The 18820-nt window shown below is 40.1% G+C and overlaps 1 protein-coding gene across 1 annotated transcript in view; it reads right to left on the bottom strand.

The window, feature by feature from the left end:
- Nucleotides 1-18820, bottom strand: part of LOC109927309 (ryanodine receptor 1-like) — a 380829-nt gene that overhangs the window by 54731 nt on the left and 307278 nt on the right. The window contains exons 81-86 of the mRNA XM_048618232.1: nt 18724-18800; nt 16321-16394; nt 15889-15906; nt 4838-4918; nt 2291-2379; nt 1806-1934 (exon numbers count right to left, since the gene is read on the bottom strand). Coding sequence (XP_048474189.1) covers nt 1806-1934; nt 2291-2379; nt 4838-4918; nt 15889-15906; nt 16321-16394; nt 18724-18800 — 468 coding nt within the window. The remainder of the gene's footprint in view (nt 1-1805; nt 1935-2290; nt 2380-4837; nt 4919-15888; nt 15907-16320; nt 16395-18723; nt 18801-18820) is intronic.

Raw genomic sequence — 18820 nt, 5'->3', positions numbered from 1 at the left:
ACATTTTTCCCTCCCCACCCTTTATCTGCTTTCCGGAGGGACCACTCCCTCCGTGACTCCCTTGTCCGCTCCACACACCCCTCCAGCCCCACCACACCCAGCACTTTTCCCTGCAACCGCAGGAAGTGCTACACCTGCCCCTACACCTCCCCCAAGAAGACTTTCCACATCAAGCAGATGTTCACCTGCACATCTGCTAAGGTGGTATACTGCATCTGCTGTTCCCGTTGTGGCCTCCTCTACAATCGGGGAAACCAAGCGGAGGCTTGGGGACTGCTTTGCAGAACACCTACACTCGGTTCGCACTAAACAACTGCACCTCCCAGTCGCGAACCATTTCAACTCCCCCTCCCACTCCTTAGACGACATGTCCATCCTGGGTTTCCTGCAGTGCCACAACGATGCCACCCGAAGGTTGCAGGAACAGCAACTCACATTCCGCTTGGGAACTCTGCAGCCCAATGGTATCAATGTGGACTTCACAAGCTTCAAAATCTCTCCTCCCCCTACCGCATCCCAAAACCAGCCCAGCTCGTCCCCGCCTCCCTAACCTGTCCTTTCTTCCACCTAAAGCCCCATCCCCATCTCCTACCTACTAACCTCATCCCGCCCCCTTGACCTGTCCGTCCTCCCTGGACTGACCTATCTCCTCCCTAACTCCCCACCTACACTCACCTTTACTGGCTCCATCCCCGCCTCTTTGGCCTGTCGGTCTTCTCTCCACCTATCTTCTCCTCTATCCATCTTCTATCCGCCTCCCCCACTCCCTATTTATTTCAGAACCCCCTTCCCCTCCCCCATTTCTGAAGAAGGGTCTAGGCCCGATATGTCAGCCTTCCTGCTCCTCTGATGCTGCTTCGCCTGTTGTGTTCATCCAGCTCTACATCTTGTTATCTCAGATTCTCCAGCATCTGCAGTTCCTACTATCTCTGGAGCTGATGTAAACCAATGTGTTGGGGGTTAGGGGTTGCGTAACAGTACTACCCTAAAAAGACATTAGTGAATTAGATGTTTTTTCTTTAAAATGAAAATTGAAAATGTTCTCATGGTCACCATACTGAGACTAGCTTTCAATTCCAAAATTATTAATTGGATATAAATTGTACCAGTTGCTGTGTGGGATTTGACACCGTCTGTCCAAAGCATCAGCCATGACTAGGTGGCTGACATTACCACTATGCCACTGTAACCTTTAAAATCTTTCCTTCATAAATATTTTCACTGCATTGCCTTCTTTACTTCAGCCTAGTGGATACAAGCAGCATAATTTGGGGATCTCATGTTTACAGACGGAAGATAGATGGGACTCCGTGCAGGAGACCATTTGAACTGTCAAATTCAGGGTTAAAAACGTACGGATATGAATTTCACAGGGGAGAATGGAACTGGACAATGCATTAAAAGGGGAAATGGGTGATCTTGATGAGGGAACACACAGGTGGTTGAAAGCTCATATTAGGGTCAAATCTGACAGTGAGGTTGCAAACAGTCTGGTTCAAATCAGATAACTGCCAGGGAAGGAGATGGAGTCAGGGTTATATCATTAGTGACATAGAATACAAAAGTGAAAATTTAAACTTGAACTTATACAGATCACCATCGAAGGCACAATTAAAATACTGTGCCCAAGTTTGAGTACCTGGATATCATCTGGAGGCAATAGCAATGATATAAAAAGACTTAACAAGGATGATTGCAAGGTTGAGAGACTGCATTGAGAAGACACTGCAATTTTACAGAGCACCGAATGTCAAGTTTAACTTCTAACAGAGATTGTAGTATGATAATGGCCGACATTTCATTACCTGAATATATTCAGTAAGGCTGTTAAACACTTGTTTAGCTACTGCCATGGCCTTGGAGAAGTTCCTTTTTCCGGGTTCATCAACAACATCCTTCCCAGAGTAGTACCAATAGAAATCACTGATGGATTCCTAGGCCAATCAGGAACAACAGGATCAGAATAGAATCATAAGAATTCGAAACAGCTCAATGTCATAAATATGAATTACATTTTCTTATTTACGAACAGGAGGAAGATCTTCCTTAAAGTGAAGGAATACATTTGCACTAATTGGTTCTCTCTATCATCAATACCGAAACTAACAGCTCTTCCTTTTTTGAGTTTATTCTTTACACGGTTGTAACTATGCATGTTCACAGTGTTGTTGTTAGATATGCACATTAGATGAGATATATATGCTACATTTAGTAGACTGAGATTGAAAGGACTATTACAGTTTTATTAGACACATCAAGCATCAAATCTTTTTAAAAAAAAAATCAGTACCTGTAGACGAAGCAGGTAGTCGACAGTGCAGATTATGATGTTGATAGTTGTGGTATTACCTGTTTGAGTTCGAAGGTAATTCTGGAAATCTGAAATGAAAATGCATTTTCAGTGTTAGCATAGCTCTTCCTTAAGAGTAGCATTTATTTCAGCTTCTTAGATTTGTGATGGCACTTTGAATTTTGCTTGGGCTTTACAGCAGGGAGAGGAATATTCACCACTTTCTAGTCAAAGCATTATAAGTAGAACGTACAGAATAAAAACTACATTGCCCTGAATTGTAACAGGAACTAAAATATGATATAAAATAACAAATAAGAATTTAAAAGGATAGTTGTGCTCTTAATTCAAAAGACCCCTTATGGATGTTCTTATTCATGCATGGATAAACTGTAAATATATATATCCTTAAACGCTTGCTGCATCAGAATTAACTATATTTTTAAACATTAAGACCTAGCAACTAACTGTAAACCACATTTGATGAGTTTTGACACAGGAACACAATTACACCTGGATAGAATTACTGTTCTTGCCCTATATACTATAACAGCGTATCTTCTTTGGTAGTCCCTCAGGATTGAGGATAATTTTCTTCTGTTCTGGTATTGTTAGTCCTGAGGTCACTAAGCAGTCCAATGCTGGATCTACAAATTCTGTTGGGGCAAGTGGACTTTGCTGAGATAGATGGGTGAGTTGCTCACATTTTCGGATGCTCCTTTTGCTATTTGTAGTTAGCCTCCATCTGGGCCTGCCGGAGATGCTCAAAATGGTCGTTGGTTTGTGATGCTTCTTTGCCAAATTGGGAGGTTTTGGGCTTCAGAGTCTCACAGATTGGTGACGATATTGCAGTTATTCAGGAAGGCTTTGAGGACATCCTTGAAGTGTTTTCTCTGCTCTCCTGGATCGTAACCAGAGTCACGATACCAGGGATGTTGGCCTGAGAGAGGACACTGATACTTGAGCGCCTATCCTGCCAATGGATTTGTATGATTTTGTAGGGACATTAGTGGTGATCTTTCTCAAGGTATCTGAAGTGGCAGTATACTTTGCCCAATCTCTGATGCTTACACTGCTTCCCAGTAGAGTGAGCTTGATGTCTGGTTTGTGATCCTTGTCATTAAGCACTCTGTTCTTCTGATGGTCAAAGACTGCACTGGCACATTGGAAGTGATGCTGAAATTAAATTTCAATGTCGATGTCTGCTGTGGCTAATAGGACATTCCCAAGACATGGGAATTAATCGACAACGTCAAAGACCTCTGTGCCCTAACAAATACATAGTTTTGGTGATAGGTGTATAGAACATTTAAATGCCACACACAGAAGAAGTCTAAGATTCTATATAGTGGCATTGGAACTGTTAACGTCAAGGGTGAAATGCCATCAACTATATTCTTTTGGTCCTCAAACTCATTCAGCTTAGTCAGTTGCATACCGAACTCCACTAATCTCTTTGTTTTTACCACTGGATTGTCTAAATGTTCAGGGATGTAAAGTATTCTGTTTAAATTTACCTTTCAATGATTTCAATTCATGTCATACTGGCCTGACTTACCTTGAAGTAATAGTGTGGGTTCCTTGCACCTGTAACATTTATCAGGTTTATTCTTTCCATGTTATGTAATAACTTAGCACTCTTCTATGACTGCAGATGCAAATATTCTTATTTGCTCAATGACTTTATGCTGCTGCTCTTCATTGTTAATGAATTGATTGGATAAATTACGCAGGGTGAGGTTGTGGGTAGGTTACACAAAATAATTTGCATTTAGTCCTTTTTATTCAATGTATTTAATTTCAAGAACCTTAACATTGTGTATGCACGTTATTTATTTCACATGTATTTGCGTAACTGTTCTGACTTACTTCTTACAACAACCTCACTGTCTTTACAGACTGCTAAAGTTCTTAAATGACTCAGGCAGCAGCCTTGTTAATATATGCTAATACACCCAGAAATACACTGGAATTTTAATAGGATCTTGAGTAGGATACACGTATGTGCTCTTCCCTCACTAAAATGTCTTGGGGAAGAAAAAGCCCTAGAAATTAAACTTTAGCTTATTTAAATCAACCTCTTCAGACATGTTACAACACACTTCCAGGGCAGGTGGGACTGGAACTTAGGCCTCTTAGTCCAATGGTAGGGACTAGGTGTATGAAAACAAGTTTTAAACTTAGCTTTACTGCATTAGGAGCAGCGTGACTATTGTACAAGGCACACATTCTCAATCCTGCCAAATGCTCCCCATGTAAGCCATCCATTCTTCATTGACCTGCATATGCTTGCATTTCAGAAGCAAAGACAACTGGTCAGAGGTAAACGAAACCATCAGGCTCCTACAGAGAGCTGTGTTAGCAGCCATAGGTCTTTCAATACCCTGCACCCAGCTAAAACTCTCCCACTTATGTCAGACTTTTCTCAGTTGCCTCAACGTCATAGTAATGAAGCATTTATTTTTACTGATTTATACTTAATATTTTGTATATTAAATTATTTTCTGAAAAGGGTAATTATAATATAGAAGCACAATTATTATATACCATTGTTGTGTCCTTCACAGAGCAACTGTAGGAACCTGAAAAGATCTTGAGTAAATTCATCGTCTGACATCACCTTCTCACCTACACAGAAAGACAAGTTATTATCATGCAGCAGAAACAGAGTTCAGAACAGCTCAAAATAAATTAGCACCTCTTAAGTCAGCTAATGTTAGTGATGAAATTGTAACTGTTTCAGTCTCAAACCACAGAAATGAATGTGTGATGACATTGTTGAGGTGAAACTAAGGAATAACTAACCTTCCTACAGCACTTATGAAAATCAGAGGATGTGTATTTGTCCAACTCTCAATCTCTCTTCAGACAGTTATCTATGGACCTGAGAGGAGGGGTAATTGGAATGCAAATAACTTTAATTTTACATGTTCCTCGTGGTAAATGGGGATCCAATAGAGAGAAAACATAATTCAGAATAATGGGCATGAACTTGCCAGGGAACTGTTTGTCGACCATGACTTTAGAATAGAAGCCATGGAAAACCCAGAAAAACATGAAGCTTGTTGAGTGGGAGATACCCTGCACAAATTCACCCTCTCCACGGCACCACATATTCAGTTTAAATGATGCTATCAACAGTAGCTTCGTGAGTTAGCACACTGTATGAGATAACAGAAAATTCTGCAACATCCAATTTGGGCACTAACCTTTTGTAGAAATATTCACCTTACATACAAATGGTAGACTCTAAGGGTGACAACTGGGTGATTGGTGGAGTAGCGGTGGAAATTACAAGCATTGGGAGAAAAGGATATTCTAAATCATCAGTAGAGTTGGGGAAGGATGAAATAGGGAAGGATTTTCAAGGCTGGGGTGAGGGGATAGATGTAGGGGTTTGGGATTGGAAGGAAGGATGTTGGGCTGTGAAGTCTGGTTTTCAGAACCAGGGGTTGAAGGAGATTAGGGATGCTGAGCCAGCAGCACACAGTTGGAAAGGAAGAAGGGGTGAACTAACCTTAAGTCAGGTGCACTGGTGAATTTGTAGGTACCTTAATGTACAGTTGAGGGGAGTACTCCTGGTCATTCTGGATCCACATTCAGAGAAGAGTACGTTCACTTCTTCCTGGTTGACCAGGAGTATTCCTTTGCATTCCATGAATATGCACTGCCACTCCCGACCCTGAGTTCCCTTTGCCTCTTTTCCTTCTCCTCCTAGGAACCTCAAGCAGGCAATATGTGTCTTAACTTTTATATAATATGTAAGTGACTAACATCAGGTTTAGGCATGGCTAAAGGACACCTCTTGTCTATCTTCAACCTAATAAGGCAACTGATGTATTCATGGTCAGAAATAGACACTATGCTTCTTGCCTGCTAACTTGAGGACTCTGACTGCCATGCATCTCCTGAAAGACAGGAGTAAGCAGCCCAATTTCTAGGGATCTGTCATTGATCCCTGGTTTGTGCTGAATTTGTTGATCTCAACATAATAGATGTAGAGGCACGGCATTTTGCCTTGTTAACCTCAGGTAAGGAAGGTTGGGTGGGGGCAACACCAAAAAGATGATAAATCAGTTGACGTTTCTGCTTCTGACTGCTATTCATTTAATCCAGCAAGATTCCATTCAAGATTTTGGATGAAAGAGACATCACGCTTGTTCGTGGTGCAGACATAATAGGCCATTTGGTCTCCTTGTGCACTGTAACAATTCTGCGCTACAACCAATGCTAACGCTCACAACCTGGTCTAGGCAATTGGAGTCAGCAAACATTTGTGGAATGGACCAGATCACAGCCTCCAGAAGGGTAGGGAAGAAAACTGAGAGGACATAAACTGCAGTTTAAAATCAAATCTATGCTTTTTGGTGAGTTTTATCTCCAATTCATAACTTAACTTCCCTTGCCTAGAACTGATCAGCTTGAAACATAAATTTCAAGTGGTTAAACTAACATGGGTGAGGTCATTCTGTCTGCCTTCTGACTTTGGCACGGCTGCACCATTCCTGGCTATAGCTGAGGTGGAACTGATAATGCACACACTTCATTGGTGGGTGCACAGTTTTCCTGTTTTGCAATTTGAATAGTTTAATAATCCACAAATATCTGCCCTGTCTAACTAGATTGTGTCCATCTGAATATCTATTTCAGATATTAAGATAAAGAACCAAAGTCACACAGCAAGTATTGGTGGAGTAAGGTTCACAAATGTAAGTTCTGTGATACTTTTCGGGATGGGGGAGAAAGGTATATTAAGTCAAAATTTCAACCACAAATCTATGCACTTGTTATATGACACAACTCTTCAGATGTTAACAGTATTCAACCTCAAATACAATCAGTATGTTAGTAATTTGTTTAGAAACAAATTAGGACTAAAATGTGCATATATACATTTATAGGAGAGGTGTAGAAACATGCATGAAAATTATATCCTTATGATTTGCCTATTTAGAAATTGTGTTTTACTCTCATGGCTTTATCTTTATTGTTGTGGTTCATGACATCATGAGGCTGAGGATGCCATTTCAACCATGTTGCTATGTCATCACCTGACTGGAATCCCTGTAAGTGCACTGATTTCAAAATCCTCAATGCTTTACTCCACACTACTCCTATAACCTTTACCGACTCTTCATTCAACTCACAACATCCTCTCTCCAGACCTGAATACCCTTTCTGGCCCCATGACTGGTGGCCGCCTCAGTTGTATGCTGTAATCCATCTGGCTAGCTCTCTCCACATCCTAATGGAAATCTCAAAGGCTCTTTTGTTGACTACACCTCTAAATGCTCAACTGACACTTCTCCCAATGTGTGTCTTTGACTACCAATTCCCTTACTCTACAGAAACACTTTGCAATGTTTTATAAGATCAAAGGCACTTTATTAATCCAAGCATCACAGAAAAAATAAGACTCTAGTATCCTCTTTTCCCAGCAATTTCATTTTTCCTGTCCAATCCCTAATAGTTTCCTGTCATAAGATGAGATGAGACGTAAAGATGACCCTCTGTTGTTGATGAAACTATAAAATGAACACTGTTTAACTCTCTCTAGCTCTGCTCTTTTGTACATTAGCAACATTGGTAAATGTTAAGAAAATCAATTCAACAAGACCATGTTAAAAGGAAATCTTGGCAAAATTTTCATATGAAATAGAACTTATTCCATCTCCAGTGCAATTACAGCACAACTGCACTTGTTAACAGATTGCCCATCTATTGCCTAGTAGACTTCATTTTACAAGGTAGAACATACACTGCTCAAGCAATCTGTGAAAATTGATTAGCAACCCATTTAGACCAACAACCAAACTCATTAAACTTCCCATTTCCACCAAGGATGGAGACAACCTCTGCAACCATGCTCACGTTTTGTGACATCAGGTATTTCATACAAGGTTCATAGTTCAGTCTACTCAAGTCTTATTTTCCTTGTGACAGAATAAGCTATTCTTCAATTAATTGTACATAAAAATATTTTGTAATTTTGCTGTAAACAGAATGTAACATGCATTGGAAGTGTGCAGCATTATACCGGAGGAGCTAATTTTAAAAAGCCTATAAACAGTTCTCAATCTGAAAGGACTGGGATACAGGATATTCTTTAATTGGGGAATGATTACTACACCAGCTAAATTTGTTCTTGCCTTACCTCACTCCTTTTACTCCAACCTCTTCTAACATAACATCGCCTAAGGAAGACAGACCCAACAGACCCAGTTCCAAAACACACAAACAGTTCAATAACAACAATGCTGGTCAGACAGCAATTGTGGAGAGAAACAGTTAATGTTTCAGGTTGATGACAGATTGGTTGAAAGAACATCTTCACATGAAATGTCAAGTTAGTTTGTCACTAGACAAACTGTCTGTCACTGTCACGCTGAGTTTTTCTAGTTTTTACGTGTTTTTGTATTTCAGATTTCCAGCAACTATAGTATTCCAATTTTATGAAGAGTGCTTATTAAAGGCTTATTGGTTCCTAAATGTAGACGAGATAAATGAGATTCCCATTCAGGATGGGAATTCAGATTAGATGACACAAGTTACTGAAATTAAGTTAAAACAGATTAAGGGCTCAAAAAGTAGTGCATATTTGGAACAATGTACAGACAGGGTAGTCAATTTTTAAGAATGTACATAAAACATAGTAAATAGGAGCAGGAGTAGGCATTCGGTCTTTCAAACCTGCTCTGCAATTCTGTATGATCATGGCTGATCATCTAACTCAGTACTCTCTTCACTCTTTCTCCCCATACCTTGATCATTTTTGTCTTAAAATCTATGTCTAACTCTTAAGTCTACAAGAAATAGGAACAGAAGTAGACTGTTGAGCCCCTCAAGCCTGCTTCACCATTCAATAGGATCATGGCTGATCTGACCACTCCTCACATCGACTTTTCTGCCCTTTCTCCACAACCCTTGATTACTCTATTGAGCAAGAGTCTGTCTATCTCAGCCTTAAATACACACAAGGGGTGGTGGAGGGTTGTTTTTCGGATGGAAGCCTGTAGCCAGTGGTGTTCCATAGGGATCGGCACTGGGTCCACTTTTGTTCGTCATTTATGTAAACAATTTAAAGGAGAATATAGGAGGCATACTTAGTATGTTTGCAGATGACATCAAAATTGGTAGTAAAGTGGACTGTGAAGAGGGTTATCTAAGATTACAAAGAGATCTTGATCAATTGGATCAATGAGCTAAGGAGTGGCAGATGTAATTTAATTTGAATAATAGTGAGACATTGCATTTTGGCAAAACAAACAAGGGTAGGACTTATACAATTGACAGTATGGCCCTAGGTAGTGCTGTAGAACAGAGACATCTAAAGGTTTATAATTCTTTGAAATTTGTGTCACAGATAGATAGGGTGGTTAAGAAGGCGTTTAGCACGGTTGCCTTCATTGCTCAGACCTCTGAGTATAGGAGTTGTGATATCATGTACAGGATGTTGGTGAGGCCTCTTCTGGAGTACTGTGTGCAGTTCTGGTCGCCCTGCTATAGGAAGGATATTATTAAATTGGAAAAGGTTCAGAAGAGATTTACCAGGATGTTGCCTGGAATGGAAGGTTTGAGTTATAAGGAAAGGCTGGATGAGTTGAGACTTATTTGCACTAGAGCTTAGGTGGTTGAGGGGTGACCTTATAGAGGTTTATAAAATAGTAGGGGCAGAGATAAGGTGAATAGCAAAGGTCTTTTCCCTAGGGCGGGAGGAGTTTAAAACTAGGGGGCATATTTTTAAGGTGAGAGGAGAAAGTTTAAAAAAGGACATGAGGGGCAACTTTTTTGTTTTTTTTACTCATAAGAGATTTGTGTGTGGAATGAACTCCCAGAGGAAGTGGTGGATGCAGGTACAATTACAATGTTTAAAAGACATTTGGATAAGTCCATGAATAGGAAAGGTTTTGAGCGATATGGGAAAAAGACAAGGAGGTGAGACTAGCTTAGTTTGGGAATATGGTCGTCGTGGATCAGAGTGTCTGTTTCCGTGCTGTATGATTCTACAGTGCATTGTAACAATCCATCAAGGCTTCTTTGATAGCACCTTCCTAACTCGCAACATTACCACCTAAAAGGACAAGGGCATGGGAACACCATCTGTTGCAAGTTCCCCTCCAAGACACACATCATTCTGTCTTAGAATTATATTCCTGTTTCTTCACCGTTGCTAGGTCAAAATGCTAGAACTCACTTCCCAACTGCACCATGGAGACACCTACACCTCAAGGACTGCAGTGGTTGAAGAAGGATGTTAAAGAAAGGCAATTAGGGATGGGAAATAAAGTGTCCTGGCCAGCAATGCCAACATCCCATGAGTAATTTATTTAAAAAACTTGATGTGGTGACGGCAGAAACTGAATACTAAATGAGCTGTGCTCCACTCAGTCTTCTACATAACAGGAGTAGGATGTGATCCGGATATATATTTAGGAACTTCGTTCTGTTGTACCAATTGAAAATTACAGTATCTTTGAAAGTAATGCCGACTATTTTCTGAATTGTCCTGGTAATGACAATACAATTACACTGTATGCTATCAAGTTTCAACTGAGTTTAATATTTTTATGCTTGAGTTTGAAGTTGTATCATCACTTGCACTTCAAGAAACAGGGATTCTAACTGACCAGCAGCAGAATAGTGGCTTCTACTGGGTCTATGAGCAATCCCCCAGGAGAGAATCTATGAGGCAAGATTACAGTGAAATTGGGCGGACTAGGGACTATAGTGAGGGGAGCAAAGTGGGCTGTGTGCGTGTGCGTGTAGTGTGTGTGTGTGTGTAGTAGGTTGACATCCAAGTAGGGGTGGCACAATGGGGAGATGGAGCTTGGGGAAAATGCTCAATGGCCACAGTACATACAGAGGCCATGATGAAGTGCCTCCCTGGAAAGGAGATAGCCCCTCTTTCCACCTGCCTGAAGACATGAAAGAGCAAGGTGGTCTCCTCTGTTCCACATTCCTCTGCTCCATTAATTGTTGTGGAAACAGCAAGAGGCCTTTATCTGGCTATTTAAGGGTTTTAGTAAGACTCAAAGTGGGCAGGTTGGCTGACATCTTTCTCATCCGCTGTGCTATGGGGACTGCTCAGGGGTCTCAGGAAGGTGGGTGGGGCTAGCCAACGATTCTGTTTTATGCGCACCTCCTCCTATCCTGCCAGTACCATGAAATTTCAACCTCTCTCCCTGGAATATGTTTAAGAACACTAGGTACAATGGTTTGACAGTGTAATTTCAGCATGCACCTCATTGGATGACATGTTAACTGTGGCACAGTATTCCCAAAAGCACAGCAGGTATGTGGTGCCCCTTCCGCTCTCTTGCTTGTTGCCAGTTCCCATGCAATTCTAACTAAAATTAACTAAGCTGACAATGTGTATGGGGAACACGTGGAAGAAGCAATGCTGTATTTTTGCATTCATTCTTTATTGAATGTTTATGGTCCTGTCGTTGTACTCTCTAATCTGTGGGATATGGCTGATCCTGCATCTCAGCTGGCCCCTCTCTTCAAAACACTGTAAAGCACATTGACTGAGATCACTCAGTGAGGATAATTAAGATATTCTGGGTGAATTCCAAGCTTTTTCAGGACTCTGCCAGTCAAGATCCTAAGATAAATGCACGTGGGGACAATATCAACTTTCGCCTTTTAAGTCTCTTATTTTATTACCGTGACTGATTGTCTCCAATCTGTGCCCTGGCACATCAAGGGAAGTAGGCCATTTCCATTTCACTCCTTCTGTCATCCCTTGGATTCCTCTTCCATTACTCCATCCCTTCAATCACACTCTACACCTCTCCCTCATCACTCAGTCACACTTGGCAGTCCCCAATCTCTATGCAAGGTGTCATTCCACTGGTTCCCTCCGTTGTGCTGTAAGGTTAACGAGGAAAGGCGCTGACCTCAAACACAAGTACATAAAGCCTTTTGCTTCCATTACCTTTAAACAAAGATGAACTGGTTGCCATGCAATTCTGTTACATTGCCGTCTTTAACTTGAAGGTAGGACCTAATTAAAAAATGGATTTATGCCAATGTGTACTTATGGAATGAAAATCAACGAGGAATGGTGCTTCACAGCATCCTGCTGTTTTCATCTCTATATTTTAACCTGCCATTGGGAAATGGAAATTTTGATCCTGCATAGTTAATTATTACAGCACGACATGTTTTCTGTTCTTGCAGGCTCCACAAAATACCCCACAATGTATTGTTTCTGCTGTAGCTGCCACATTCTGGTGCAGTAATGGGTAGGTCTGGTCTCTCAACCATTGAACTGCTAAAAATTGGAAAACTAATACCTTGGCAAGTCCTTTCCTTTCATCCCTTTATTTGGTGAGTGGATTTACTGAGTCCTGTAATGCCCAGCAGCTACCTGACAAATTTCATCTTCAGCAGCACTATGACATGCACAGTGATGAAGAAGACTGGTTGTCCGTTTTGCACCTTGCGCAATTTTTGGTAACTTCAGTGGAATGGAAAAATCAAATACAGGGTGTAACAGGCAGCTGACCGCATTCTGCCTCTTTCATGTTCCTGCCAAAATAAAATTTTGCTCTATAATGAACTCTCAGAGCAGAAATGAACTGTGTACCATATTACCTGCCAAAATAATTGTTGATCAGCACAAGATCTGGGGTCCAACCGGGCTTTTACATCTTTCTTGAGAATTATTGAGCTCAATTTAACAACAAAGCATGTGGGATTTCCACTCCCCTCTACCAGTTTTGTACAGTAACCATCAAAACACTACTCCGCTCAAATTAGATCAGTCATTTCAGGTAGCTTATTGGTGAGATGATGGTACAATGGTCATGTCACTGGTTTAGTAATCAGGGACCCAACTAACAGCCTGGGAGCATGGGCTCAAATACCACCCTGGCAGCTGGTGGAAATTAAATTACACTTCTAAAATCTGGAAAATAAAGCTAGTCTTAGTAGTGGTAACTATGGCAACTATTATTAATTTTTGTAAAAACTCTCTGGTTCACTAATATTCTTGAGGTAAAGAAATCTGCCATCTTCAACTGGTCTGGTCTATATGTGATTCCAGGTCACAGTAATATGGTTAACTGCCCCCTGAAATGGTCAAACAAGTCAATCGATTCAAGGATAACTAGGAATGGGATGAACGACAAATCCTGGACAATGACATATGAAAGAAAAAGGAAACGATGGAACGTAATGAATGAGTGATTCTATTTTTTTTCCCCCAATTGTGAACGACCTTATATATATTTATATATATTTATTAATGATAGTCACACAGATGGTATGCGGTAGTTTCATTTTTGAATTCTTCCATAAAAGCCGGTTATCAGGTTCAGCAGATAAAGCAAGCACATTATCACAAGGATATTGATTTCTCTGTCACTAAAATATTTTATTTACTGCCATCATGCTTGTGATGAATTCACTTTCTTCGAATACAAAAGCTGCTTTTAGAATGCATGCTAAAAGCTGACTCTGACCTGGAGTTTCTGTAGTTTTTAAAATGGAGGAAGAGCAAGGTTACTTAAGCATTTAAAAGAGGTTATTCCTATCTGTCTTTATCAGACAACCCCTTTTTCACAGACAATGAGAAAACTCAGCAGATTCACTGACTGCTATGAACATTGCATTTGCACTAGCTGCTAGAATCAAAGCGGACTAGATTTAGACCAAATTGTGCCTTTCAGCTAAAGTGAAAATTTAGCCACTGTTTCTCAACAATATTAAATGAAGAGACATAGTAGTCACTCAACATGAATGGGATGAATTAGTTATAGACAGTAGTAATCACGACTTTATGAGATAAAATCTACTTGACGGAGAATGTATAAGTAGATGAGTGAGAGTTCCAAAAATAAAAACACACAATGCAACAATCCTTTCGCTGGCAATACTCATCAACATACCAGAACCGTTTTGTTTGCCTTCTGAAAAATAGATTAACCAATAAGGGGTTAAACATAATTAACTATTATACCTTTAGTACTCATCAAATCATTTAAACGTTACTGCCTTCTCACAAATGCTTTTAAAATAATTCAGCTGTTAATTTTAAAAGCATACGCAAAATCCGCTGGTGTTATATATTCTATTCACACTAGAAACTCTCACCTGGCAATGCACTGAGTTTGGGCATGTTCAAGATTATCAAATGTTACAAGCAAAATCAGACAGATATTCATTCAAATTATTTTTGAACATGCACTGCAGATCTTAATTAACCAAAAAAACAGCAATCTGATCAAAAGCTGAAGATGATTTTAAAAGGAAAAATTAATAACTCTCTTGATAATCTATTCTAAATGCAATTTTGTTTTTAAAATTTTATGTAAATTTGTTTAATCCTTTAATGCCACATAATCCTCCATTACTTAGAGGTTCAGTACTTGACTCCTTCACTAACTTTGAGAACAAGTGTTTTAGAAATGTTGATTGTTACATTTCCTGTATAAAACAAATTGTTATTTTAAAATCACACTGAAAATTAGTGCAATTTTTTAAATATCAAAGCTAAATTGCCTTCTTATTGTAACCACCTAACTTACTGTTATGCACATTAGTTGAAGATGGTGCACTTGCATCTGTTGTTGCATTCTAAGAGGTCTTATGATGCAGTGGATAGCATTCCTATCTCCTGGCCAGAAATTCCAGGTTCAAGTCCAACCTCAAGACTTGACAGCCATGGAAAATGTGTCATAATGTGGAACAACATGGTTATTAATCTGTAAATTCTTTCAGAATGCCAATGGCAAGTGGTGAGAACAGGAACGTTTCCTGAGCGTAATAGCCTCCTCACATCCTTGATGACACACAAGGCATTAAACTCATTTCCAGACTGAGCCAGCAAGACAAGAATGCCTAAACTGCATTCCAATCTTGGCCAGCTGGAGCTCCATGCCCAGCTTCCCAAGGTCCTCTAATTTACAGAGGGAAACGGGGAAGGTGAAGGATAGAGGGCCTAACTCGGGCAAGGGAAGTTTGGCAACAGACCCAGCAAACAGGGATATTTAGTTCTGGCAGTGTTGGGGGAAGGAGGTGGCAGGAAGAGACAGTCTGGAGACTTGTCATGTGGCTTGTTAATTTTAGTCATCTTAACTGGCTCCTACCCATTGTGGGCGGAGTAATAGCATTCCCCCAGGGTCCATATGGAGAATCAGGAACATTTAGCTGGAGAACAATTTGTCTTATCCACAGGAGAGACAATATATTAAAAGGGGCCAGTGAATTTAGCTTCAATTGATTCAAATTGTTTTACTGTAAGAAGTCACCCGTTTTGCTACAAACTTCGGAAAAATAATTTTGTACTAGTATAAATTGACTGCCTCTTAGGAGTTGTGCGCCACGGGCACTGTGCTGTGAATTGACTTGGATTGATTTTATTTTTAAGGCTCTGTTCCTAATGGATCACTTCACATCAGGTTCAGAAGCAGCAAATTAATGTGGAGCTCAAAGCTCTTCAAATTCCACTAATAATACCAGGCTGGATCTGGACTGTATACATTTGTGGCAAGCGGCCACGGAATCAGGCGCTGTTTTGTTGGTTTTGACCTGCACAAAGATCACGTGAGAAAAGAAAAACAAGAAATAAACACCCCTAAACAATTATTTACCACTTTCACGTTTGATGACTGTGGACCAGAGAAAAGTGAAAAAGAAAAAAAGGACGCAAAATGAGCAAAAAATAGAAACAGAAACACAATTGCAATCATTCAATAAATACTAATTAAATAAAATCAACTGAACCAATTATAAACTAGAACAGATTGATTAACTGATCTACAAAGTTAGAGGAAAAAACTAAACAACAAATTCAATAAAGCAAATGAAAAAATTAAAAATATTTCAAAATGTTGGGTGTAGGTCTCTAATGTGAATATTAGATGCTCCACTACAGTAATGCTTTTACACATCTTCAATGAGAATGTTGTAATTTTTTCTTCATAGATACATTATAGTTTCACAAATATTATCTTGTTACTTTCTAATTTCAAACTTGCTTTTATTCAACTATTTGTTGTGAGCTGCAGCACAAAGCTACTTACTGGTTCCATCTTCTGTGACCATGCCTAGACCTTCAGCCTTATTCTGTCTTTCAAAAGCATTGAGGTCGAGCACGCTGTTAACACATGATTTCCAGAATTGATAAGGCACAGAACTTAAAGTTAACACTTCTTATGTATCATTTCAACAAAAGAATGGCGAAATAAAACTTGGAAGACTTCATTACATTGAAGTTTCTGCTCTTGACCAGGCTTTGATCTCTGGCGTTGCAGTACTTTTTATTGCAGTGTAAGTAAGCTGCATAAACCTTATTGCAGGGTAAGTAAGCTATATAAAAATAGTTAAAAATAAATTGCTGAAGCAGGGAAAGATACAGGGCTATGAGGAGAGACAGCAGGGTAGTGGAGTTAAGTCTTTGAATGCAAAGAACTAATACAGAGGTAACGTTCCTTTTAAGCTTCACTGATGTGCTGCACTCAGTTCTCTCACAGGTCACACACAAGTTGGCCTCCGAGTAACTGCACATGCATAACAGAGAATAAATTTAATAGGTCTTGTGCACTTCAATAAATCAGTTAGCACTCTCCAAAAGGAACTGATGTTGTGTGAATGGCATCCTGTGCTGTAAATGCCTTTGGCTTTATAAAACTAGAAATGCGTTATGTCTAATTCCACACAAGTTCTTATTTTTTAACACTAACATTTCAAAAGCTAGTCTAGATGTTTTGATATATCTATGTACATTGCACTGTGTATGTCGAGATTAGCAGCATATGTTAATGATGCTCATAATGTAGCAGCTGTTGCTGGAAATATCAAAAGTCATTTGCACAAGGATAAGGGAATAGATGCCTGTTACTGCTAAAGTCTGCAATCATCACGATGACGGATGACAGAACTACAAAGCTTATTATTTTTCCAGTGCACCAACATAGCCAGCCTCTTATTACTTAACAATAACAGCATTCATCAGCGGGGCTTCAAAATCACTGCTGGCAAACTGCTCACTACCTAACACCACGGTTATAGAATGAGTGGGCGGAGTGCAGAGGAAAAGCAAAATCTAAATTTAGAGAATCTTGATTAAATTATTCCCTGCATTTCACATGCAAGATTCTGCCTAGGAACACATACACTTTGACTATCTGCCTGGATTCTTGCAGGGGCTGGGCAACGAGGAGAAGAAAAGAGAGGTGGCATGGTGATAATATGGTGCTCAAGAGGCTCAGACTAAAGCCCCGGGACACATGCGAGAGACAGAGAGCGCGAGACACAGCGTGGGCCAGGGAAGGAGGAGAAAAGCTGGTAATGGAGACCATGAAAAGATGAAAATAGGTTGGCTGTGCTAAAAGCAGCCCATGTCATGACAGGGCATAGGGCAAGTAAAGGACATGGAAAGAGGTGTTCAGGCCTTAAAATTATCGATATTGAGTCTTGAAGGCTGGAGGTCCTCAAACAGATGAGATGCTATTCTTCCACCTTGTGCTGAGCCTCACTGGATCAAGCTTGAGACAGAGATGTTGGCCAAGGAACATGGGTTGAAGTGTTCGGGGTCATTTCTTACAGATAGAACATAGGTGTTCCACAAAGCGGTCACTAGTCTGTGTTTCGTCTCCCCAGGGTAGAGAGGACCACACTGTGAGCAGCAAATACAATGTAGACTAGATTGAATGAAGTTCACACATATCACTGTTTCACCTGGAAGATGTGTCACTATTTAGACCGTGAGGTGAATTGGGATGCTGGTCAGGTTCTCTCATCAGCAAAAATACCACCTTTTCCCAGCTACTGTCAGTTCTGAAGAAGGGTCAGTGGAATTAAAATATTAACTCTGCTTTCTCACCATAGATGTTGCCAGACCTGCTGAGCTTCTCCAGCAACGTCTGTTTTTGTCACAGTTTTATAAAGCAATGCTAAATCTCGTTTAAACCTCTTTCTATTCCAATGGAAATAATCTCAATATCTCAAACCTCTCCTAATTAATTTCCATCTCTGGTATTGTACTGCTTCTAGTGTTTAATGGAGTGACATATCATCGCCTAAGCAGAACTCTTATCGTTTGATGGTATAACTGTCAACCCTGTGTGAACCTAATGATACAGCATTAGTTTGACCAACGATCTATACAGCAAATCCTGGTTAACTGCGGGGATAGGTGCACAGACTTCCCACAGATAACAGAAATGCAGATACTACTACCACGTAACTGCCCTAACCAACTGGAAGGGCCAGACAATCAGACCATACAGGTTGATAAGGAAACAAAAGTAGGGCCCAGGGCTGACGTTGCAAGTTGCTGGTGGTGAATCTGCAGGTAATGAGGACTGAGTGCACTGGAAATGTAACCAAACTGACAACCTTGCTTATTGAATTTTATTGTAGCTGGGTTAAAAGTGTAAACTCACAACAGTCTATCTTGCAATATCATAGTGAAAACCACTCACCTGCAGGTTTGCATGAGAACTTGTACGCTTTGGAAGAAACCAATGTCCTTTTTCTCTTTCAGGTAGTCTAGCATTTTCTAAACAAAGAACATAATAC

The sequence above is a fragment of the Rhincodon typus genome, chromosome 39, assembly GCF_021869965.1.
Source record: "Rhincodon typus isolate 14 chromosome 39, sRhiTyp1.1, whole genome shotgun sequence".
Taxonomy (NCBI): Eukaryota; Metazoa; Chordata; class Chondrichthyes; order Orectolobiformes; family Rhincodontidae; genus Rhincodon; species Rhincodon typus.
This window is presented reverse-complemented; position numbering and strand designations above follow the sequence as displayed.